This window comes from Crotalus tigris, unplaced genomic scaffold (genome assembly GCF_016545835.1).
Source record: "Crotalus tigris isolate CLP2741 ecotype Arizona unplaced genomic scaffold, ASM1654583v1 scf7180000017536.10889498, whole genome shotgun sequence".
NCBI lineage: Eukaryota > Metazoa > Chordata > Lepidosauria > Squamata > Viperidae > Crotalus > Crotalus tigris.
In genome coordinates, this window is record NW_024096460.1 from 4380293 (window position 1) to 4406503 (window position 26211).

General features: G+C 35.8%; 1 protein-coding gene across 1 annotated transcript in view; it reads left to right on the forward strand.

Moving 5' to 3' along the window:
• The window catches only part of LOC120311716 (deleted in malignant brain tumors 1 protein-like), an 88251-nt gene extending 64731 nt beyond the window's left edge, over positions 1-23520 (forward strand). Inside the window, exons 48-67 of the mRNA XM_039351583.1 lie at positions 200-244; positions 1115-1453; positions 1581-1619; positions 2105-2134; positions 2978-3289; positions 3926-3955; positions 4601-4645; positions 6008-6319; positions 7337-7360; positions 9554-9892; positions 10020-10058; positions 10821-10895; positions 11826-11873; positions 12814-12964; positions 14980-15200; positions 16402-16449; positions 18055-18081; positions 18883-19058; positions 21805-22169; positions 23019-23520. Coding sequence (XP_039207517.1) covers positions 200-244; positions 1115-1453; positions 1581-1619; positions 2105-2134; positions 2978-3289; positions 3926-3955; positions 4601-4645; positions 6008-6319; positions 7337-7360; positions 9554-9892; positions 10020-10058; positions 10821-10895; positions 11826-11873; positions 12814-12964; positions 14980-15200; positions 16402-16449; positions 18055-18081; positions 18883-19058; positions 21805-22169; positions 23019-23217 — 2864 coding nt within the window. The 3' untranslated portion in view covers positions 23218-23520. The remainder of the gene's footprint in view (positions 1-199; positions 245-1114; positions 1454-1580; positions 1620-2104; positions 2135-2977; positions 3290-3925; positions 3956-4600; positions 4646-6007; positions 6320-7336; positions 7361-9553; positions 9893-10019; positions 10059-10820; positions 10896-11825; positions 11874-12813; positions 12965-14979; positions 15201-16401; positions 16450-18054; positions 18082-18882; positions 19059-21804; positions 22170-23018) is intronic.
• Positions 23521-26211: the final 2691 nt, after the last annotated feature.

Consider the following 26211-nt stretch of genomic DNA (forward strand, 5'->3'; position numbering starts at 1 on the left):
CAATATTGCCCCACTAATAATCTTGCAGCTGTTATAAGATTCAACATCAAGTTGATTTCTTTAACATCAAAATCTACAATAATACCCAACAAAAATAACTGCGGAGTAAACTTTATCTTTCTCTTAAAAATCTTTTGAACATTCCACCAGACCTTTTTTTTTTTTTTTTGGATTTGCATTAATTTTCTGTTTTTGTCAGAACTTTCTACAACTTCTGCAGAGCTGACTACGCAGGAAAGAAGAGGTATTTATTATATGGCTAAGTGGATTTTCATTCTTGTAACAGTAATAGATATTGTAACAGTAACACAATGAACCCTGTATATCTCTTCTTTCTGATCCCACACCTGTTTTATTGTATGGTGATATGAAGGTTGTTGGAAGTCTGCAAAGAACATACAAATCTGAATTTCAGTAAGCTACAAAAGGAATTTTATATTAAATAGGAAATTATTTGAAAGTATATTTCCCTAAGTCATGGTTGTGCTGTTGAAATGAGCCAAAGAGTTGGAACTACCAAGGGACAGAACTGAAACATATAGAGAAGAGCATGTGGTTTTCCACCTTACTATGGAACCACTTCAATTCTCATAGAAAAATAATGACTTGAATGAAATTGACTGATATTACTGTATTATGTGTTACATTAATATGTTATGTTGGCAAAACAGAACAGCGGAGTGATTCCTCTCTGTTTAGAAATAAAGCATTCTAGAAATGTTCATCTTTTATTGCATGATGATGTAAAGAATAACGAGTTTTTGATCTCTGGTGTTCAGGGGTAAGGAAGTTCAAAGATATCACTCAAATATACAAAATAATTTGTGGAAGATCCAAGGAAATCACCAAAAATTTGTAGATTGGATAGCAGTTGTGGCCAGTCCTCTTAAATCTATTCAACTCCATTTATCTAAAGGGGAACATCGGTCACAATATCTAGAGTTGTACACACACGCACGCACGCACGCACATAGATACACAAAGGCAGAATGTTACCTGAAAAAAAATCAGGTTGGGAAACACTGATATGCCTTTTTAAAGTGAACCCTCAAAGAGTCATTGTAATGTGTCATTGGAGAAAAAAATGCTGTTTATATTCTTTTGACAATTGCAGAAAGTGCACTGGTAACAACAACAAGCTCATTGACTGTAAGGTTGATGAATGGAAAAAGCAGATGCCAGGGTCGTCTTGAAATCTTCTACAATGGGGACTGGGGAACAGTCTGTGATGACGGTTGGGACTTACAAGATGCAAAGGTTGTTTGCAGACAACTTGCCTGTGGAGAAGTTGTGGAGGCCACCAGTGAAGCCTATTTTGGGCAAGGCACTGGCAACATCCTCCTAGAAAATGTTCAGTGCAAAGGGAATGAATCGTCTATAGAAGAGTGCTCCAATCCAGGCTGGGAAACTCATCGGTGTGGCCACAAGGAAGACGCTGGGGTCATTTGCTCAGGTAACCATCTCCATTGCTGTTAGTGTAAAATGATTTCATAGGAGCCTTCGTAGCAAAATATTATGAATACTTCCCTGTCACTCAGAGGAGGAGTTTACTTTCTGTATTTTTTGCTTTTTTTTCATAGAAACAGTTTCCCTTACAACAAAGAATCCCATTATACCTAGTAAGTATCGGTTGTCTTTGCAAACAATAAATAATGTATTTGAGAAATGATCTCATTTTTCACAGAAGAATGTATCATGAAATTAGTAACACAATTAGGGAATACTGAAATTCCTGAATAATATTATTTAGTAATATTAAAAAAAATCAGTGACATCTGTTCTATGAAACGCATGTGTTATGCCTCAGATTTATTTTCACTGAAAACCAAATCATTATTTTTAAATTCCTGCCGTTAGGAGCCTCTCTGTGAAAATTAGCATACTAGAGTTTCACTGTGAAGGCTTTTTGTATGCTGTAAATAAAAAGGTCATATATTCTAAACTATACTTTCTGATTTTAATAGATAGGCTTGCAGAATATTCCTGAGAATAATTAAAGTGATTCTGTAGTTTAAACAATTAAACTATCAGATTCTTGTGTCTGTTTTCCTTTCCTTTCTTCATTTATCAAACTCAGCTATTTCTTTTCTTTTGGTTTCTGTAGCTCCCACAAAAAATACATCAGAAGTCCCAGGTATTTTCATTTGGATAATTTTCTAATCAACATGATCTAGCATTATACTGCAAACATATTTTTTGTGTCTTTAATACGTTGTATTATAGAACTTTGAATATGATGTTTTATTTGAGCAAATGCATTTTTCAAAGTGTTTTATTTCACACGCTTTTCTGGTGTACCCCCTATAACAGGGGTGTCAAACTGCCAGCCCTTGGGCCGGATGCATCATAAGGAAACTGCGCCCACCTGATTGCCAGCAATGAGGAAAAGGTTCTGATACGTCGTGTGACGTCACGTGACGTCGCGAGTTTGACATGTCTGCCCTAAAATAACCTCCCGTTTAATAATTTAAAATTATTTTCAGTCCTAATGTTAAATTATATTTGCTCTATTTATTACCAATTTGGGCACTAAATACTCAGTATCCAACTACTAGACCTGTTGCTGCAGTAAGTGTATCAGATCCAACTGCTCCAGATGAGTAGATTAACCAATTTCCTCATTCATGAACAATTATAATTAAATGTTGAATAGCATGTTAGCCATTTTGTGATGGCTTCTTTTCCTTATGTAAAAGAAACAAAATATTCCAAGCTCATTTTTGCCTCTAACATGCAAATGTACAAAAATGCATCATTTCTTTTCCACTCATTATTTTTCTCTATGGAAACTACTTTTGTTCTGATAGAACCAAATTAAATTAAAAAAATAATCTGACGAATAAAATTGACTGTCATTAATGTATTCTATAGACAAAATAGAACAGCAGAGGTGATTCCTCTCTGTTTACTAATAAAGAACTCTAGAAATTAGATATCTGAGGTGAAAATTCCAATATGCATTTGTTTTCCTTTCAAGAAAAATCTCTGAGACTGGTGAATGGAGAAGACAAATGTCGTGGTCGAATTGAGGTCTTTTACAACGGAAGCTGGGGAACAATTTGTGACGATGGCTGGGACATGAATGACGCACAAGTTGTGTGTAGGCAGCTTGCCTGTGGAGAGGCCATCCAAGCCGTACCTAATGCTGCATTTGGGGAAGGAACTGGCAGCATCTTCCTGGATGAGCTGAAGTGCAAAGGGAACGAATCCTCTCTTGAAGGATGCGCTCATAAACCTTGGGGTGTTCATAACTGTCACCACAAAGAAGATGCTGGGGTCATTTGCTCAGGTAATCTGAACCGCTCAATTTTCAGTTTTACTTGGTTTACATTATCAAAACACCGTGAAAAAATAATTTAAAAATCAGATATCAGTGTAAGGTAACTGTTGCCAGGTAGAATTATACCATCAAAAAGCCAAGGGGATGTCACCATCTAACCAGGAAGTCTTGAATGTGATAGCAAAGGGTCCTAATTGCTATTATGTTTAAAGATTTCAGACAATCTTCATTGATAATGGGTCTCAGTAGAAAAAGTGCATTTATTATTGAACATTCAATGATTTAAGACGTTCTGCAGATTTCAGTGAGTTATCACATTATCTTTAAATAAATTTGATTAAAGTGCTTAACATGCTTAACAATCACAACACTTAATGATGGAGTTGTTAGACTCAATAGCAGTCAGTAAATGAGGACTACCTGTAGTATCAATATTGAAAAGCAACAAGCATCGGTTTCGATACTTTCAGTCAGATTTGCTATGCCTTTCTTATTTTACTTAATTGTATCAAACTAAAGAGTAAAAAATATAAAAGAAATTATAATGATGATAATAATACTGGCAATATCATGAAATCTCATAAATGATCATCATCAATATGCTATCATCTTCACCCAGACAGAAGTCATTTCTTCTATTTTCAGGTGCTGCTGTCACCACACCACCATCTATAGGTAATTGCTTATATTTCTCTTATTACTTAAAACCAAAACTTGCTTTATAATTTAATGGGAAATAGAACCAATAACGTCTTTATTAGCACAGAGATAAATAAGATTCATCCAACTTCCCTTTTTTATTCTTTTCATTGAAACTACAATTTGTGAAATAAAGTGAGCCTTTATGCTATGCATGTGCTGTGAAAATTGGAATTTGGCTTTTCAGCAAATGATTGAAAAATGTATGAATATAAGAAAGAAAGATTATCATTTGTCTGATTTAAGTAAGGATTAAATTAAAGTGAAAGCATTGAATTATGGAATGTTTTGTTCTGGATAGTGAGGTGGCATATGGCTTTAATAAATAATATATAAAATATTCTATGTCTTTGAGGTATTTAAAATTTGTTTCTGGTTAAGCAGTACTGTTAATGTCCTTAATGACTGGGAACCAAATTAATTAGGCTGATTAGTACAAAAGCAGTATCATGAAGTGATTTGGTGAAAAAATGAACAAAGATTGAATCTGAAAACAAATAATATGTAGGAAGCACAAACGGATTGAGAAGAAGTGGAAAACCAAGAGAATAGGGTTTTTTTTCAGCATTATCTTTATCTCTATACAGCCATGATAGAAACATAATTTTCTGTTTTTATCAGAACTTTCTACACTCTCCGCAGAGCTGACTACGCAGGAAAGAAGAGGTATTTATTATATGCTGAAGTGGATTTGCATTCTTGTAAAATAATACATATTGTAACAATAAACCTACAGCACTTCCAGCTGGTTGCAAGGGGTTCCTACATGCTAGTTCTAAATTTTTCCTTTGTTGAACAATATCTGAAATAATAAGTACCTGTGAAGATTTGGACTAGCTTGGGGGAAACCTAGATTGAGGTCCACCCTAAGAACTCAGGGGATAACTTTGAGCCACTCATTCCATCAGTTTAACCTAATTCACAAGATCACAAAGATAAAATTAAGGGGTGCTCTTCATCCAAGTTGCTTTGAACTTTTAGAGAAGGTCATAAATCTAACAAGGATTTTTTTCCACTCTATCGCCATGGATCAGTTAATATGTAAATCAACCCAATGTTTGAACTATCAAGCTCATGATATATTTGATAATGTTTGTGAAAAGATGAATGTCATGTCAAGCGTAATGGACCACTTGTACACCTGCTGTTTTCTATGCACACAGCCATTTTATATGAGATGAATATTGAAAGTCTACAAAGTAGGTGATCCTGAATGCTTCAGCACATATAAAACCATATTTCAATAAGTTATTGTATTAAATAGTATATGTTTTGAAACTAAAGTATATTTTGATGAATCAAGCATGTGCATTTAGTATGTGGTCCCTCACCTAATTTTCAAATTTCCTAGTTTTCATTGTTATTACTGAAATATCTGCAATTCTTATTGAAGTTATTTTATCCAGGTCTATGACTAAACAAATGACTTTGCTATTGAGACCTATGCAAAATTCTGTGAATGAGAAATTACATAGTGTTTTTCCTGAAATTAAAGCCTATTGAAAAGTTACTTGTGATTTAACTTAGAGCTCATCAAAATAAATGGGAAATAAACTTGCTTAATCTAGATCTATGTATGTAAATATGTACTGTACGTACTGTACCTATGTTCTAAAAAAGACCTAATCATCCTGTTATCTTGGGTCTTCTATTTAAAAAGTCATGTGTTCAACTACAAGAATTATTACTCTGGTTTTACAATCTTCAAAGGATCAGTTAGGAGTTGATATGAGCTCTAGTACTTTAGACCAAGGAGAATCCTGTGGTCATGCTGATTGGAACTGCCAAGCAATAGAATTGAGCTATAGAGAGATAGCATATGGTTTTATACCATACTATGGAACTACTTTTGTTCTGTTCAAGACTAAATAAAAAAATATTCAGACTTGAATAAAATTGACTGTCATTAATGTATTCTATGGACAAAACAGAACAGCAGAGGTGATTCCTCTCTGTTTACTAATAAAGAACTCTAGAAATTAGATATCTGAGGTGAAAATTCCAATATGCATTTATTTTCATTTCAAGAAAAATCTCTGAGACTGGTGAATGGAGAAGACAAATGTCGTGGTCGCATTGAGGTCTTTTACAATGGAAGCTGGGGAACAATTTGTGACGATGGCTGGGACATGAATGACGCACAAGTTGTGTGTAGACAGCTTGCCTGTGGAGAGGCCATCCAAGCCCTACCTAAGGCTGAGTTTGGAGAAGGAACTGGCAGCATCTTCCTGGATGAGCTGAAGTGCAAAGGGAACGAATCCTCTCTTGAAGAATGCGCTCATAAACCTTGGGGCGTTCATAACTGTCATCACAAGGAAGATGCTGGGGTCATTTGCTCAGGTAATCTAAACTGCTTAAGTTTTAATAAAATTATTACAGTATAGTTCAGTAAATTCATTTAAAGTGAGACCTGGTAGATAATGGAAGAAAAATCTCTGGCTAAATACAATCTGGAATTATTCTTTTTATTCAACCACAGTATGGAAGAATCTTATTATAAGCCACATGCTCTTCACGTGTTTTCCCATATAGCCTTTATATTCAGAGCTCACATAGTCTTCTGAAATGTCTCTAAAGAATTCAATGAGGCAAAGCTATAGAAATCATAATCAAATTTCACCCACAAAACATAGTTACAATGTGGCTAGAGCTTTATGTTTATTTTAAGAGCCAAATGTCTGCTAATCTATTTTTTGTTTGGAATGCTGCATTGTGTTGTCCATCTTGAGTAGATTGGTTTATAGGTAGTGCTTGCTTACCAACCAAATTATAATAGCACTGAAAAAGGAGACTTATGATAGGTCCTTGAAGGTATGGTTTTTGCAGCATCTCTGTGATCATGATTTGGGCACTTGGCAAGTGGTAAGCATTTACAACAATCACAGCGTCCTGCAGTCATATGATTGCCATTTGCAATCTTCATGGCTACCTTCCAATAAAGTCAATGAAAAAGGCAGGAAGACATGCAAATCATGATCATGTGATGTCATGCTCAACAACCACACAATTTAATAATGTAAATGGAAGACTCAGATGCAGTCAGCAAATAAGCACTACCTACAGTCTCAAAACAAAAAAACAACGGGATCAGTTCCTACACTTTAAGCCAGGTTTGCTATTTTATTTTAGATTAGATTTATTATAGATTTATTTATTTGTTTGTTTGTTTTTCATTTATTTATCATATTTCACAAGAGGGACACTTTTACTTCAATATATCAAAGTAAAGAAGAATACGAAAATATAAAAGAAAAAACTATGATGATAATAATAATGGCAATATACTATAACACCATAATTAATCTTCATCATTATTGTGTCATCTTCACCCACAGAAATTATTTCTTCTATTTTTAGGTCCTGTCACCACATCAGCACCTAGTATGTATTTTATTAAATTCCTATTTTTACTTAAAACCTTGTATCATAATTTAAGGGGAAATAGAAACCAGCAACGTCTTTAACAAGACAGAGAAAAATAATATTCATCCAACTTTATTTTCACTGAAAAGGAGCTTCCAAAATCTGTACATCCAAGGAATATACCAGAAAGACTAATAAGATGTTAATAGGAAAATATGCAATGTAATGCAGGGCACATCCCAAACTGAACTTTCTGTAGCAATGGGAACATTTTTGTGTTATGAACATATTATGGATGTCCAAAATCCAAAATAGCTGTTTGATGGTGGAGGTGCTAATTTCTAGACTGGCTGCCATAGTACTTGTGGCACTTAAAATACATTACTTTCTTTAAGGGCAGGAGATTAGCACATTTGCACATAAAGCTTTGGATTGTAGGCATTCCATAATTTTCTAATAATGTGTGGGAGAATAATGGGGACTCCATTTTCACTCTTAGAAATAAAAATAAAGTAATGCTTTTTAAAAAGCGTTATTTCAAATTAAATATTTTTTTAAAGTTTTTTTATATTTGACTGAAACAGGGTGCCTGGTAGAGAAAAAGAAGTCACTGAGGGCACATAAGTGTCATTAGATAACATCTGGAGGGTTCTAGCTTTTCTCTCTTCATTTAAAACAAAACAGTAGCAACAGAAAACATTTTGATTGGGTATAGGATGGCAGGATGGGCAGATTCAGCTTCTATCCCCTTTCCTTTGCAAACCTCTTCTGGTTTTTAATAATTACTAAGTGTTGCAGCACTGTATTAGTAATTCTGCTTCTGTCTTCATACTTCTTTTGAAGTAATATCTGTAATGTGGAAATAGAAATGATTAGGGGCGTGCAATAAACTTGTTCACTTCTGTCAGCCATTTCAGATAGTCCAGATCAGGAAACCAAAATCAATAGTACTAATATTACCTTATTATAAGAAAACAGTGACACAAGGGTCTCCAACCCCCAGGCTGAGGACTGGTACCAGTCCGTGGCCTGTTAGGAATTGGGCCCCGAGAGTGGCAGGTGAGTGAGCAAAGCTTCATCTGCACATGAACATGATCTAAGTCAGTGGTTCTCATCCTGTGGGTCGGGACCCCATTTGGGGTCAAACGACCATTTCACGGGGGTCGTCAAACAATGCAGTCCGCCATTTTTTTCCCCTTTTCCTTAGCTGTGCTACTCCCTTTTATTCTATTGGCTTTTGAAAGCCAATAGAATAGACTCTCTTGAATAGAGTCTAATTCTATTGGCTTTCAAAAGCCAATAGGAATTGTCCAGGCTGTCTCTGCCCTGCTGAGCCCGCCAAAAGTCCCATTCTGCAAACGGTGCTGCACCAGTTGAGTAGTCCTCAACTTACGACCGGTTGAGTAATCCTTGACTTACGACCAGTTGGGGGTCGCGGCATTAAAAAGGTTGAGAACCACTGATCTAAGTTGTGCAGAAAACCATCCTCCCCACAATCTGTGGAACAATTGACTGCCATGAAACGGGTCCCTGGTGCAAGAAAGGTTGGGGACCACTGCAGTAACAGACAAACAAGTCTGAAAGATCTTTCCTCCTCCTCCTCCTGGCATTCAGGAGGATCCCTTCTGAGATGCTTTTTCTATCCTCATTCCTTTTTTGGACTTTGACTCCTTTTATCAGATGTTTTCTGGGCTGCGGCTCTTCCTCCTGCCTCCCAAAGATATTCTCACAACTGTTACAGCTTCTAACCAAAGACAAGGCCATTTAATTTAATTTAACCAAGGCAAACCAATTGGAAAAGAGGTGGAAATCTCAAAATGTCATCTTTGGTTATATGTTGATGTAAAGAATAACAAGTTTTTCATCTCTGGTATTCAGGGGAAAGAACCTGAAAGTTATTTCTCAAATATACAAAATAATTTGTAAATGATCCGAAGATTTGTAGATTAGGCAGCAATTGTGGCCAGCCCTAAAGATGTATCTTCTTAAATCCATTCAATCCCATTTATCTAAAGGGGAACATAGGTCACAATAGTTAGAGTTGTACACACACACACACACATGCACATAGATAGACAAAGGCAGAATGTTACCTGAAAAAAAATCAGGTTGGGAAACACTGATATGCCTTTTTACAATGAACCCTCAAAGAGTCATTGTAATGTGTCATTGGAGAAAAAAATGCTGTTTATATTCTTTTGACAATTGCAGAAAGTGCACTGGTAACAACAACAAGCTCATTGACTGTAAGATTGATGAATGGAAAAAACAGATGCCAGGGTCGACTTGAAATCTTCTACAATGGGGACTGGGGAACAGTCTGTGATGACGGTTGGGACTTACAAGATGCAAAGGTTGTTTGCAGACAACTTGCCTGTGGAGAAGTTATGGAGGCCACCAGTGAAGCCTATTTTGGGCAAGGCACTGGCAACATCCTCCTAGAAAATGTTCAGTGCAAAGGGAATGAATCGTCTATAGAAGAGTGCTCCAATCCAGACTGGGAAACTCATCGGTGTGGCCACAAGGAAGACGCTGGGGTCATTTGCTCAGGTAACCATCTCCATCGCTGTTAGTGTAAAATGATTTCATAGGAGCCTTCATAGCAAAATATTATGAATACTTCCCTATTACTCAGAGGAGGAGTTTACTTTCTGTATTTTTTGCTTTTTTTTCATAGAAACAGTTTTCCTTACAACAAAGAATCCCATTATACCTAGTAAGTATTGGTTGTCTTTGCAAACAGTAAATAGTGTATTTGAGAAATGATCTCATTTTGCATAGAAGAATGTATCATGAAATTAGTAACACAATTAGAGAATACGGAAATTCCTGAATAATGTTATTTAGTAATATAAAAAAATGTCAGTGACATCTGTTCTATGAAACGTATGTGTTATGCCTCAGATTTATTTTCACTGAAAACTGAATCATTATTTTTAAATTCCTGCCATTAGGAGCCTCTCTGTGAAAATTAGCATACTAGAGTTTCATTGTGAAGGCTCTGTATAGGCTGTAAGTAAAAAAAGTCATATATTTTAAACTATACTTTCTGATTTTAATAGATAGGCTTGCAGAATATTCCTGAGAATAATTAAAGTGATTCTGTAGAGAAACAACTAAATTACTAGATTCTTGTGTCTGTTTTTCTTTACTTTCTTCATTTATCAAACTCAGTTATTTCTTTACTTTTGGTTTCTTTAGCTCCCACAAAAAATACATCAGAAGTCCCAAGTATTTATATCTGGATAATTTTCTAATCAACATGATTTCTGCATTATACTGCAAATGTATTTTTTGTTTCTTTGATATGTTGCATTGTAGAACCTCTAATCTGATGTTTTATTTGAGCAAATGCATTTTTCTAAGTTCTTTTATTTTAGAAGGTTTTTTGCTTTACTTCCTAAAATAACCTCCTTTTTTGCATTTAAAATTATTTTCAGTCCTAATGTTAAATTATATTTGCTCTATTTATTACCAGTTTGGGCACTAACCACTCAGCATCCAACTACTAGACCTGTACTTGCAGCAAGTACACCACACCCAATTATTCCTGGTCAGTAGACTACCAATCTCCTGATTAATTGTTTTGAACAATTAGAATTAGAATTAGAACATTCTGTGATGACTTCTTTTCCTCATGCAAAACAAACAAAATATTCCAAGCTCTAACATGTAAATATAAAAAATTTCTACTCCATTATTTTTCTCAGCACGTCCTCCATTCCACCATTTTTATTCAGTCTATCTAGATGATATGTTAAATGTATTCTAGCCTTCAGTAAATGCATTTAAGTAGCAGGAGGAAAGGTTCAACAGTCTTGCCTGGGATTGTAAAATGTGGGAAATTCAGCTGGCCTTTTCTGTATGTGCATTATTCTGGTGAAAGGCTTGTGAGACCTAATAGGGTAGGTAGAGATAATCAAGTGAAACAATCCTTCAAGTATTAGCCTACTTCCAAGAACAGAAAGAGAAAGAGATTTCAATCAAAGTTTAAATAACATCACTCAAGGCAAAATGGGTTTTGAAATATTGGGTGGATGAAGATGTATGAGAGTAATTGGATAATGTTTATGGTTAGAGGTTACTGTTACAACCCTATATATGGTACAAGAAGGGTTGTTTCTGGATTGCAACTAGCTATTAGTCATGCTCACTAGGCATTTGAATTCTTAATAAGCTCTTAAAGCAAATGGTGCTTCAAATAATTGTGGACAACTGGAGTATCTTTTCTCCCATGTGTTCCAAACACTCTTTGGAATGGAATACTAACTACAAATATAATTTTTGGGTGATGTTGGCCAAAATCAGCCAACATTCTCATCATCACAGTACATGCTGCATGTGGAATGAAGATAACTGAGGTATCCCTTAATACAAAATCTCAACTGAACAGAGGATTCAAAGCAATATTAATTGTAAGATGCTTAAATTTGAGATTTGTCATTATTCAAGCAACTGTGTTTTTATGTATTCCTTCTTCTAGCATCAAAATCTATAACTCTTCCTATCACTCAGAAGCACACTCCATCTGGTAAGTTATCGGGCTGAAGTTTCTTTTCAGCATCAATTAACTTAAGATCACTTAAGTAACTTAAGATTAAAAACCTATGAACAATTTTTTTCCAGAAACTAATTCATTGACATTTTCTCCAGCTGTACACATGTAGGATTGTGATCTAAGTAGTTTTCCTTTCCTTCACTGAAAGCCACATCTCCTTTTTTTAACATATTAAAATAATAATAGTTTTTAAAAACCCACAAGATAACACATAGTTAGCCTACTATTATCTGGCATTCACACTGCCACCTTAGTATGTCAAGGGCTGAAAAGGAATTGCTCACCAAATTTGAAACACAGAATACTTACCGTAGCTACAAAATAAATAGAGGTTTCCTTCTCATAAATCTAAACTAATAGATCCCATATTTAGTTATGTTTCCCCTAGTCCAGTTCCTTGCTTAACAATTTCTCTCATGTTTGACAATAATGTACTGTATGAATTGGGTGGTACTATTTTCAGTTTTAAATTTTATGTATCTCAAACATCTTTATAAATGTAAAAGATAGAATCACATAGGCAAGGATACTTCCAACCTTTCGCATATTTAGGCAATATATTTACAATATATTCTTGCTTTTTTTCACTAACCCATTCTCAGGTAAGTTAAAAAGCACACAATGGATTTGTCTTTAGCATTCTGCTTTTTTCATCTTATTTCAGTTGAGTTTTTATTGACCCAGATGCAAAGAACATAGATTGCTTCCTCTCAAGTTATTTTTTTTCTTTTTCCCAGAATGCTTTTATAAATAGTTTTATTTGACCTATGTAAGCATGTGCTGTTTCCTGGAGTTTCTGTGTATTTATTTCACTAAAATTATACACATGCGCGCGCACACACACACATACACACACACACACACTATACTAATAAAGTTCTTCACTGGCCTTTATTAATTTGTTTCCCTCTAGGCAAATGTCTCTATGGCTGCAAATTCACAGGTCCTTCAGGTTCATTTACAAGTCCATTCTATCCTTCAAACTACCCAAAGAATTCTTACTGTGTTTGGGACATAGAGGTGGAGGAAAGACGTCATGTAGAACTAAGATTTGAAGTTTTCAGGTAATAAAGGATGTGCTAGATCATCAATGAAAATGCTGTTGAATCATTTTATTAATCTACCACAAATTCTTGTTTTAGTTACAAACTGTTGTAACTAAACATATTTCATATTTTAAATTTGAAAGCTTTATGGGAACTATTCCATAGAACTCAGGGTATTTTCTCGATCCTTCTATCCCAGGGGTAGGCAGCCTTGGCTCTTTTATGACTCGTGGACTTCAACTCCCAGAATTCCTGAGCCAGCACAGTCATAAAACAGCCAAGGTTGCCTACCCCTGTTCTATAAACAAGTGATCTATAAACTAAAATATGTGTTATTATCCATTGTATCCTAAGACTGCAAGAATACAAAGATCTAAGAATAAAATGGGAAATGTATATATATTTATGTTGCTCTCTGCTCATATACAGAGGTTTCGCTGATCTTGTAAAACAACTATAAGTTACAGCACTTCAGACTGAAAAAAAAAATATGGAAAGGACCTCATTACTTTTTTTCCTTCTGTCCAATTTCTGCTTAACTTAACCATTTTTGTTCTCAATATATGAGGCTCTTACAAATGGAACCTTAGAGAACAGCAAAGGAATATAGTGTGTATTCCACAAGAAAATTCTATCTATTGTAACTGAAAATTCTGAAAATAATAACTGATTTGAAGTAATTTTCTTTGTTTGCTTATGATCTGAGAGACGCCTCTTTGAAAGCAGAATATAATGACAATTTAGTTGTACTTGCTTTATACCAGGAATGCTGATCATGAAAACACAGGATCTCAAATGGCCTATTACTTCATTAAGCCTAATCAAATTATAATTTTGAATGTGATTGAATATTATGCATTTTTGCATTATAGTAGATGCATAAAATTTATACGTGACTCTGCTTTCTATTTATAGTATTGCATATATCAGTGATGGTGAACCTTTTAGAGACTGGGTGCCCAAAAACCACCCAGTCCGCCATCCTGCCCTGCTGCTCCACCCCCAGCCTGCCCGGTCCCACCCACCCCGTCTTGCAGGGCCACCTGCCACCTTCACGGCCTGCCACAGATCGCTCAGTGGCCCTGCAGTGCCACACCTTCCGCCCACGCCCTGCAGCATCATCTGCCCGCGACAGGGCATGAGGGCGGAGTGCTTGGCTGCACTGCTCTGTGCAGCCCGTGCCTGGGGGTTACTCTCCTCTGGAGGGGCTGCTGGTGAGGGGACCACGAGGAGAGGTGGGGCTGGGACGACGGTGCGTGTGCCCACAGAAAGGGCCCCGAGTGCCACCTCTGGCATGTGTGCCTAGGTTCGCCACCACTGGCATATATCATGATATAGCCTCTCAAATAAGATTGGTCCCACATTTTTGGCTTTGAAAAACTGAATTGTTAGGGAGAACATATGCAAAATAAAACAATACCTTTCGCTTGTTATCAGTGCTATAATTATTGCATGATTTTATTTTACTATTTTAAAATTTATATAACTGAGTTTATAGAATATAAATATATTGTATTATTTATTGGTATATGATTATGGTTAATCACCTAAAGAGTTTCCATAGAATTAGAAGTAAAATATAATACAATAAAATAAAGTATATTTTCATTAGATTTAATATTGTGGTGAGCAACTTTTCCATCCTGGGAGCTTAATTTTCTGAAGAAGGCAAGATAATTAATATAAAGTGGGTGGACCATGATTTTTTTTTCTTTTTCCCTCTGAAGAATTTAGATATATCATCTTTTGAAATTCTGCTATATCTGTCTTAGGGCTCACATAAATAACTTTGCACATTTTGTGCCTCAGAATTGAAGCAAAGTTGTTGGTTTGGAAGAAGACAAGGAAGGAATTCAGAGGTTTCTGAGGGCATTATTGGATGTCTGGTTGTCCACCTCTGTTTTAATGGAACAATTTCTGTGGAAGTAGTTGAGGAAGGACAGTTTTAACATACTAAAAAAATGCAAGTCTGGATACAGTAGTAGTTTCGAGTAATTCTGAAAGAATTCACTTACTCATCTTTTTCTCCACAGACTGGAAATTACCAGGTTCTGCACCCTTGATTTTGTTGAGATCTTTGATGGCCCTTTCTCAACATCACCTTCATTTGGAAAAATTTGTTGGAGTCCGCGAAAGAGATACCTATCTTCGTCAAACAAAATGAGAATTGTATTTATGAGTGATTCTAGCGTGAGTGAAAAAGGCTTCCTTGCACACTATCGAGAAGTCCCTCCAAGGAAAACTGTAATTCCAAGTAAGACTGCTCCACGATAATCATTCTCCTGTCCAATTTCTATATTATTACCAGTAATTTAGGTATTGCTCCACTTCTTGCCATTCTCTCCTAAAAGAATCATTATATTTCACTGACATTGAGTCCCTTCAATATACAGTGGACCCCTTTGATGAATTGATGTTATCTGTACCTACAAATATAAAAATAAAGTTGTTGAGAGTATAGAAATAAAAACAAAGGTACAAAGTGGATGGGTGCTTGTTGTTGCCCAATTATTCCATCTTTGGGGGGGGGCTGGGGGAAGTCATTGCCATGTTGTTTTTATTATTTGTTTGTCCTTCTGCTTTCTTCTGAGCTCCCATAGTTGGGAAGCAGGCAATGTACAAATTGAATTAATTTCACAAGGAGGAGGACCTACAGCAAGGCTCTTCCTAAATGATAGAATGAAACTTCCAAATCTGATTTTGACAAAGGATTCCAGAATATCCTTAGAACTTGCTTTGGACATGATCAAAGTATTTTTAATACTTTTCTGGCCCAGAATGGCCCCTCCCTGTGAAGATGCTCTAGTCTAGTTGTCCACTATCACAAACATTAAATATTTTTTCAATGACTAGTTAGCTGAATTGCTGAATTGAAACAAATGGAATTCAGGCTCTTGCAGTCCTCTGCTCTATAACTTGTCAAGTCACCTCTCACTCCAGCAGCATCTCGCACCAAACCTAGAAGAAAACTCCCTCTCTTGTCTCTGCTGCTCTGACCTCTGAACCCTGCTTGCCAGCCTTCAGGTGCTTCTAAAGAAATTTAATCTCCTCCTGTTTCTCCCTTTCTCTGCAGATGCGTATGTGCCTAGGTTGGCAGCTGACAGAGGAAAAAAAAAATACTGCAATCTTGATCATTTCAGAGCAGTTCATACCCCTACCTACATGTAGTTTAGTATGTCTAAATGGTAGATTTGTGGTCATGGAAGAAGACAATTACTTTTGCCTCTAGTCATCAGTTTGCATTTCATTTTCCCTCCAGCTGAACTTTAAGACGGGTTTTATATTTTAAAACAACAAATTACATCTCCTTAAACATAGTATCTCCCAATTCTCTGAGATAGCTTAATGATGACTCTGCAAACATTGCAGAAGAGTACAATTTAGGAAAACCTGGTAATAAAACGCTGTAAATTAAAATATGGAATAATAGTGTTGCAAATATTTTTTTTCAACAGCCTTACCACCACCACCACCACCAACGACCACAGTGGCCACGATAGCCAGTAAGCAATGTTTTTGTGATACATAAAACATACATATATGCATGTGATTATTGTTATTATACCTTGTTCCACAAATTAGTATATGTCAAATAAATCTGTATCTGTTGATAGATCAGAGCTCAGGATCAAAATAGCTTTGTTTATTTTAAACATGTTTTTAAACTCAGTGCACTTACAAAGTATCCCTTAAAACAACAGCTCCCAACCTTTTGGGCAGCAGGGACTGTGGAAAGGGTTCTGTGGAAAGATGTTTTTCTGCAGACCAGTGGGGGCATGGTTTCACGTGCTGCCTGCTTCCTGCAAATGGGGTTTCACTTGTTTGTGTGGACCAGTTTCTGGCATGCTGCAGAAATGTATTTTAAATACCCCCCCCCCAAAAAAATCTATATTGTTTTCTTTTCCTGATTGCTCCTGATTCCTTCCCCAATTTGGGGATATCTCCAAACCAGATATTGTATTTTCCAAGGGATAACTCACTCTCCATCTGACAGCATACAAAATCCAATCCAGATATTCCCATGTTAATCGAATAAATAAAATTGTGGGAAAGTTATATTGCAAAACAACCAGCAAATAGCCATGTAGGAACCTTATAGTTGTTGGTATTCCAAGATAGGCTTTAGGAAACTCATTTTATTGATTGGTAAAGAAGTTTGAATTCTCATAATTGGTATTCCTTATACAGGTTCTGGAAAACTAATGTTTTCTAGAGAATAATCACATCCTATAAATTATTGTTTTCATGATGATTTTTTAAAAGGATCCTGAATTGAATTTCTTAAGACTTCAAATTTCAAGATTTTGTATCTCCCTCATTTGAACCTCCCGATCTCTTCTATTTAACATACACCATATACTCCTTAGATCTCTAACATACAGTATTCAGTTTGCTTTCCAGCTGCAATCTTGCTTCCTCTACACAAGCTTGTTTTGTTTAATGTTCCTAATGAATAAAAGGCTAATGCTTCTTTGTACATATTATATAATGTTTGAACTAGCAATACAGTAACTGTATATGAGCCGAGGTGGCGCAGCAGTTAGAGTGCAGTACTGCAGGCCACTTTAGCTGACTGTGTTCAGCAGGTCAGCGGTTCAAATCTCACCGGCTCAAGGTTGACTCAGCCTTCCATCCTTCCGGGGTAGGTAAAATGAGGACCCAGATTGTTGGGAGCAATGTAAATATATATATACATTGCTTACTGGTGTACACCGCTTAGAGAGTGCTCGCACTTAAAGCGGTATATAAGTCTCATAAATAAATAAATAAATAAATAAACTGAATATGGATATCTCAGACAATATTGTTCATACTCTTTCTCTCAGTCCTAGAATAAGCAGACTGTAAGGTTATAGGCCCAGTTGTTACACCATTAACTTTCATTGCAATATCTGTTTGGAATCCTAGCCAAATACACATGCCATGATTTATTTAACCAGTCATGGGGCCACTGCTTGATTGTTGCTTGGTTTCTAGTCATAGCATCAAGTAAGCCTGGTTATTTTCCAAGGGTTAGCTGCTTTGTATTTGAAGAATAGTTCTAAGTTACTTCTACAAGCTAATTTGTAAAAGATGCCTTAATCATATTATTTTTTTTTCTTTCATAGCTCTTCCAGATGATACCACAGATTTTGGTAATTTTTATTGTTGTTCAGTTACTTCATTAAACATTTTCATGGGCCTATGGCATTACATAAAAATTCAGATAATTATATTCAGTAGCAAAATGAGTGGCATGGAAGGTGCTTTCCTTCCTCTCAGAAGGCTGAGACTTCAATCCTAGGTAGTGGCAGATGTTTCTCTCCTAGGACACAAAGAAAAAAAAATCTTTTGTGAACTCCATATAGGTGTCAGGAAGGGCATCCAGCTAGTAAATGCTCCATCTCCACCCCGACTCTATCTCGAGTAGGGATTACACGGTCGTAAAAAGGGAGTTCTGTTGGAAACCACCACAAATATCCATGTCCACAAGGTGTGTGGTGTATTAGACAGAAATGTTCCCTCCAATTCACTGCTGCTTAAGGTCATGGTGAAGGGTAGAGAAGATTTCAAACATTTAATTACTGATTAAAGTGATTGTGGCAAAAACATAACTGATGGGAACATAGGAAGAAACAAAGCCAGCAACTTATTACTTAGGATGCTGCAACTGAATCACCTGGAGCATTGTAGCTAATAAGACCCTGGTATTAATGTGTGCAATCATACCAAACAATTTTGAAAGGATCTAATAAATAATTATAATAGTAAAACATTATGAACTTATTGCTGACTAATATGGAAATATAGAGTGAAAAATATTACTGAAAGTACCATAAGAATTGTTATTTAACTAATGCTAAATCAATAATACCTGCATTTACAAAGAAACCTGGTTACAATTTTATATATTTTCTTCTTTTTACTGACAATACATTTCCTTTCTCACTGTACAGTAACACTTTCTTGCTATACGGAATACATGAAGGCAGTTATTGGGAGACAATATCTCATTTCAAAGGGCTGCCTTGACTGTAATTTGTACATAAGTGATGCTACCTGTACACCTGACATTTCAGAAGATAAGTTTACATTCTATATACCATATGATGGTTGTGGAACCAAACGGGAAGTAAGTATCTGATAATATGACAGATATGATAATCATTCTCTATAATGGAATGATTGTTATTTTAGAAGGTTTAAGGATGAAAAAAAAATCTCAAAAATTTAAAGTGTCAATTTTTTTCCTGCAATAAATTGTGCTTAAGGAGATGCTGTAACTAATTCTTATTTGGAGATGTTAACCAATATTTGATCACCTAAATTAGTGGATATTAAAACACTTTATACCAAATGGCCAGAACCAACAATAACAAAATTAGATTAAGTGGACCCAGTTAACCCAGTAATAAATTATCTAGCCCTAAGTGATGTGATAAATGTCTTTAGGTGAGTGAAATTTCCTCTTAATCAAGGTAGATGAGTCTAAATAATCTATTTGCCTTCATTATAAATAGTCTAGCTCTGGAATTTTTAAAATGGGTTCTGTAAGACCTTGATGGGTTTGGTGAGAGATTAAGGGCAAAAGAAAAATACTTATTGAAATGCAGCCATCATAGAATTTTGCCTCTTGAAAAGAAATTCTGTGATTCTTTTTTTTAAAAAAATAATTCTATGGTTTGAAAATACAGTACAGTATTCAGTGTCCCTTTCCGAATATAAGTATACATGGCTTTTCACACACTCCAAATGATCTGATATTCAATCAGATCAAGGCATTGGATTTAATCATGTGCCTTTGAATTGCTTTAGAGCAGTGTTTTTCAGACTTGGCAACTTTAAAATATGTGGACTTCAACTCCTGCTTTAGAAAAATTCAAAAGCAATTCCGAGACACGATGGACTTTCTGGCTATCTGAGTATTAGACATTGTCATAGTTTCTTTCCATATGTAGATAATGGTGACTGGAGTGATGCGATGCACTCTCTACTATGAACATATGTAGCTAGCCAATGAATTTTATCATTTCCTAAATCCTGATTACATTTGAAAGCTTATTATTTCTTTACCTAGAAAGGCACATCATTACATGAAAATGCCAGAGAAAGTGGGTTGCTGTTACATTTCTTACAGCTGTACTATAAATGCAGAAATGATAATACACCATTTGTCAGTCTTTAAAAAAATGTACAAGCAGATGATTCACCCTAACACCTTAGATAAGAAAAAGATGATTAGATACAAAGAACTATTAGAAGCCAAGGAAACATTAAATCAAGAGAAAAATTAGAAGAACAAGGAATAATCAGAGATTGGTGGCTATATTTACAGATCCAATCTAAACGTAGTAAGGATATGGAAGAGCACGGAATAAGCCAGACCCCATATCAATTGGATAAAAGTTTAACAGTTAAGAAAGGAATTTTTTTTAACAAAAACCTATAAATATTTATTAGAGGTAGATCTGGAGGAAGAAATAGTGAAAGGGCCAATGATAGCATGGGCGAGAAATGTGGGCCGAAATATAAATCTGGAAGAATGGGAAAGACTATGGAACATAAATTGCAAACTGACATTGTCAACTGCATATAGGGAAAATCAATACAAAATGTTCTATAGATGGGATTTAACACCGGCGAGATTGGCCAAAATGTATAAATATGAATCCGGAATGCTGGAAATGTAAAAATAAGGAAGGAACATTCTGTCACATGTGGTGGCTGTGCCCTAAAGCAAAGAGCTATTGGGAATGGATAGGGAACTGGATACAGGAGATAACTAAGATGCAAATTTAATTCAAACCTGAACTATTTCTTCTGGGTATAATAAATTTAAAGATCAAAAAGCAACTCCAGCACATCATTATACATACATTGACAACAGCCCATATAGTATATGCTCAGTGTTGGAAGGGTAAAAACATACCTACAAACGATATGATTATATACAAAATTCTTGAATGCGTGGAAGTGAATAAACTTATGCTAGAATTAAAAGACAAGGAGGCAACAGAATTTTATGAAATATGGAACAAATGTTATGATTGGCTAGAACAAAGAAAGAAAAAGACATGATTACTGATGTAAATAAATTGTAAATAATATATATGAGATGTATAAGACAGTTTTGTTAAGGCAGCGGTTCTCAACCTGTGGGTCGAGACCCCATTTGGGGTCGAACGACCATTTCACAGGGGTCGCCAAACAAGGCTGTCCGCCATTTTTTCCCCTTTTCTTTGGCCACGCCCCTGGCATCCGGTGATGTATAAGTGGTTGGGGGTCACCACAACATGGGGAACTGTATTATGGGGTCGCGGCATTAGAAAGGTTGAGAACCACTGTGTTAAGGGAAAAAATGTATTTTTTCAGTTTTATTTTTGTTGTATAGTGGAAAAAAGGAAAAATAAAAACTAAAAAAAAATGTACAAGCAGTTAAATGGCCTATCTTTCTCAGAAGAACGAGCCTTGCCAATGCGCCTGCTATCATAGCACCTGCAAAAAAAGCAAGTGGGAGAGGGTGGGAGATTCTTCAGTCTTTCCTAAGACCTTAGTTTTAAAACAGTTTTTGAATATTTTCATTTTTTAAATTTGAATAAAGACTTTCTGGTTTACAATAGTTCCTGTGCAGAGACTTTGCTATGCAGTTTGAAGATTCCTGTGCTCTTTGTCTCTCATTCCTGATATTTTTACCTTAAAAGAACTATAGGGAGGGAAGTATTTCAATATTTGTGAAACCATTGAAGTTATCTAAGTCTTTAGTTCCTCTCTCAGGAGAATAGAGGGTTAGTACAGCAATTCTTCCTACTAAATCATAGATGAACATCAAATATTTTAAAAACGGTTGCATTTATATATTTTGCTTGATGTTTTAACAGAATAATGGGAAGATAAGCACTTTCACCAATATTGTGAGCAGCTCTGGGAATGGCGTAAATCCTCAGTTTCAATTCACCTGCAAAATGGAGCCCAGCAGAAATATGGAAGTCACCCACAACATTGATGAATTTGAATGCCCAAATCAAGGGCCAAAATTTCATATGGAGTTTTTATTTTATGAGTCACCTTTCTTTACACAGCCAATAAATAACATGGGTTACTTTATGAACCTGAACCAGAATGCATTTATCCAAGCCACGCTCCACAGCTTTAATAGAAATCAAATATTATTCATGGACTCTTGTGTGGCATCCCCAAACCGTTACGACTTCAAAACTGAAACTTATATCATGATAAATAAAGGGTAAGGCTAACAAATCAGTATTTCTTCACAGAATCATTACTTTTTTTGCCTCTCTATCCTATGTAGATAAATTTTGTCTTCACTTTATCTGCATCTCTAGAATACTCTTCTGGAAGCTTTCTTTTAATGCCTCTGAATCAGCTTTTCTCAACCTGATACTTACCAAACCAGCCAGCCAAGGGTCATGATTACTAGGGTTAGATAAGTTACAGCCCAGCAAATTTGGATCCATTTCCTTCTGTTTCTTAACACCAAACATAACTTAACTTAATACTCTATGTTCTACTTAGATTTGACTGGCTCATTTGCTATCTGTTATTGGATCCCATCCCACCCTCCCATTATTTTTGCCAACATGCTCTTAATCTTTCTGTTATATACCAGTTATCTTTAGTCTCTAATTCTGTTTCCAAGTCTCTCTTGTGAAAACCTTTCCTGATCATCAAATGCACCAAATTTCACAATTTTGACAAGGTAGATAACTGTAATTGCTAAATACAGGTTGTTGTTCATATGAAAATGAATGGGATTGAACCACAAAAAATACATGAAAGAAGAACAAATAGATTGAAGGGAATGATTGAGAAAGTAAGGAATATATATATGGTTTTTCAAATTTGTTCATTTTAAAATCTTCCTCTTATCATTCTTGTGTTTTTTTATTATCAGAATTGGTTGACTAGCAATCTATTTGCAAATATGTAACTATTTGCAAATAGTAAATCTCTGAACAAATACTCTCAAGCATGATATTCACTGGAGCACTCTATTGCTAGTTTAATACAGTGAAATTGTATTTGTGCAGGTTCTATCAAAAAATAACATCTTTCTTTGTTCCATTTCTTTCAGATGCAAAATGGATAGTACATACCAACTTTTTTCTTCAAGGAACAGGAGAAGCATCAGCTTTAGATTTAAATCCTTCACATTGCGCAACAGCTATTCCACAGTTTATATTCGTTGCAAAATACTAGTGTGTAAAGCACTGGATTATTCCTCTCGTTGCTACCAAGGCTGCTATAAAAGCAACAGAATAACATGGAAATAATTTTTCTGGGCTATTTATGCTTATCAAATGAATAGCAGCGTGAATGTAATCAAATGTATGATCTTTTCTTATGATGCAAATCTTTCTCAATAATGACAATTTTTCACATGATTACATTGCAGAATTGAACTATTCAGTGTTTAAATGTTTTCACTGTTGTGCTTTTATCTATCTTCTCCTTCCTGTCATCTGGTACACTTTGATTTGATGTGGGAAGATGTACAACTCTTTTGACTTAATTCATCATACGGTACTTAATTAGTTTAACAACCTAGCAAAATAAATAAAGATAGCTGGAAACATTCTGCTTTTGAGTAATCACATTGGGGAAAATTGTCAGAGTAATTGGTTTTTATCCATCATCATTACAAAGTTAAATGTTATTCTTATCATTTAATATATTTCTATTTTGTGAAGTTACAGGCCACTATATCTAGGTTTTATTCAATTGGCTCAAATGTCATTCAGCATTTAGGATAACAATAATAATTTGGATATTATTTAATGCGCAAGTTCTGCTAAATTTGCATCACAAATGGAGAATTAATGGAACCTGGACAGTATAGAGAGGGAAACCATATCAAATACTTTTGTTAAAAGAGTCAGAGAATGCATTTTAGATTTTAAAGGGTGCAGTACACCCAGATTCAGTAGCATGGAGTAAAAGAAAAGCCTGTAGCCATTTACAGTAAATAGGTTTTGATCCTTTCTGCTCTATCATTATGACCCAAATATGTAAATGGAACATTCTACTGTGATCCAAGATTGTAATCCATCATAGGACAAACTGTTCTAAAGAAAATAATTAAATATAAAATCAGACTGAAACTAATGTCCTGTAAGGACCTTTGTCTAAATGACAAATAAGTGATGTTATGGTGCAAGAATGGATCATAATATTGTTAAAATGACTTAAAATGTCGGGTCTATCAGCCTAATTCCATGTAGGAGTATATAATAGGAAATGAATTATATTCTGGCTGATGGCAGTATTATAATAATAATTATAATAATTTTGCATTGTTCAACTTGTTTTGATTTGCCCCAATAGAGAATTTTGGCTCTGTGCTTCAGAACAAATTAATCCGTAATTTATCAATATAAAGTTTTGTGCTCTTTATTTCTCTCACACCTACAACTACCAGAGCAGTTTTTTATTTGGAAACTGAAGAACTGGCACTACTGCACTATTGATTCCTTTATTTTTTAAAGATCTTTTGGTCTTTTTCTCTTGAGAAGAAAGATAGCCTTGGAATTCTTATGCTAATTCGAGTAGTAAAAAAAACCCCTCTATTATTAAGTTTTGCTCTTCTGTGAAGTAGACAATGGACAAATATAAAACTTCTGCATATAACCCTTTCTGCAATTTCAGATTACTTTTGCTATTTCTTTATCCATTTATACCCAATCATTTATAAGAAATAAATACAATAGTGCTAAAATTCATATAAAAATTAATAGCATAGCTCAAAAGAAATTTCTCATAGCACAACCTAAACAACCTAAACAAGATCTTCTCACCAAAGAAAAGACTCTTTAAGTAGAAGTTTCAAAATCTAAGTGTCACCAGAGAAGTTTACTGTATATAATATAGACACTGCAATGCCAAACTTGCAAACAATATTTCTCTAACAGCTTTGTCTTAGGTGCAGATTACTTTTTCTTGCAAACAACCAATGTCAATACTCAGTCCACGTTGGCAGCTTAGTGTGAAGAAAATGAAGATTTTAATCCGCATTTCAACTTTAGCCCAAAACTGAACTGAAGGGACCATGCTGGCAATTTTTATTGGTATAAAACCAACTTCTCACTAAAATGAAAAAGAAAGGGAGGTTTGCTATGTAAAAGTCAGAATGGGAATGAGGTCCCCTGGAGTCTATAAAAGAATGGGGATAATTTAGTTTCCATATCCCTAAAACAAATTACTATAATAAAATTACAGAGCAGCGCTTGAATGGAATTCCTTAAAGCTTAAAGAGATTCACTTGAACAAAAATAGCAATTGAGTAACTGGGTATCAGACCAGAATGGGGCCATGTTCATCCAGAATCATTAAAATAAAATGCAGCATGCTTTCAGACATGTAGGCTTAACTTTCAGCAATAGTATTGACTCAGTCATGCACACCCGTTCACATAATAATGTTTTAGGGCTATATTTGGAGAACGAGACGATTTTCCAGAGCAGACCTTGTATTTACACAGCTGTATGTTACTTGCCAATCAGAAAAAGTCTCATATCACACAATCAAAGATATTTTTCGAATAATCCCACATGTGCACATTTGCAGAAATTAGTGTTGCCTCACCATGGTTAGAGCTTGAGAAACTTCTCACCTGTGGATCTGGCTAGCTCATTGTTAAGTGCCATGGAAAAATCTATAAGAATCTTTGTCTCATTGCATCAGCCCATCTCACCCAGTCAGGCAGGAATTACAGACACATCAGTCAAAGAACCCTGACTAGCAGGGTCTAGAACAGGGGTGTCAAACTCAATTTTATTGAGTTTCATCAGCATTGTAGTTGCCCTCTGGGGGCCGGGTGGGTGCGGCTTACTGGGTGGGCATGGATGGAGTGGGTGTGGCCTACTAGGTGGGCATGGTCAGCTCTACATCATTCACGGCAAGGAAGCCTGTGGGGGCCTGGGCAGGAGTGGGACAGATCTGAGGGTCTCTGGCAGAAAGGGGTGGGACCAGGTCAGAGCCCATCATGCCGGATATGTGAAGTAGGCGAGGGCCATTTGCTGGCCACTTCCAGGCGATGGTGCATTTCTTCATTCCTCATAAAGGGGGACACTTCCCCAGCATGCACCCAGGGGGTGGGGCCAACGCGGCAGGGGCTGGTTCCTCGCTGTTTTCAGACGGTCTTGTGGAGCTAAGACTGAATGCATTTCAGCATAGATGGCCACCACAAAATTGTACATTGGCTCCCGGCCAGCCTGGGCCAGGGCCAAGGAAGCAGGGGCCGTTCCCTCACTGTTTCCAGGATGGCTTTG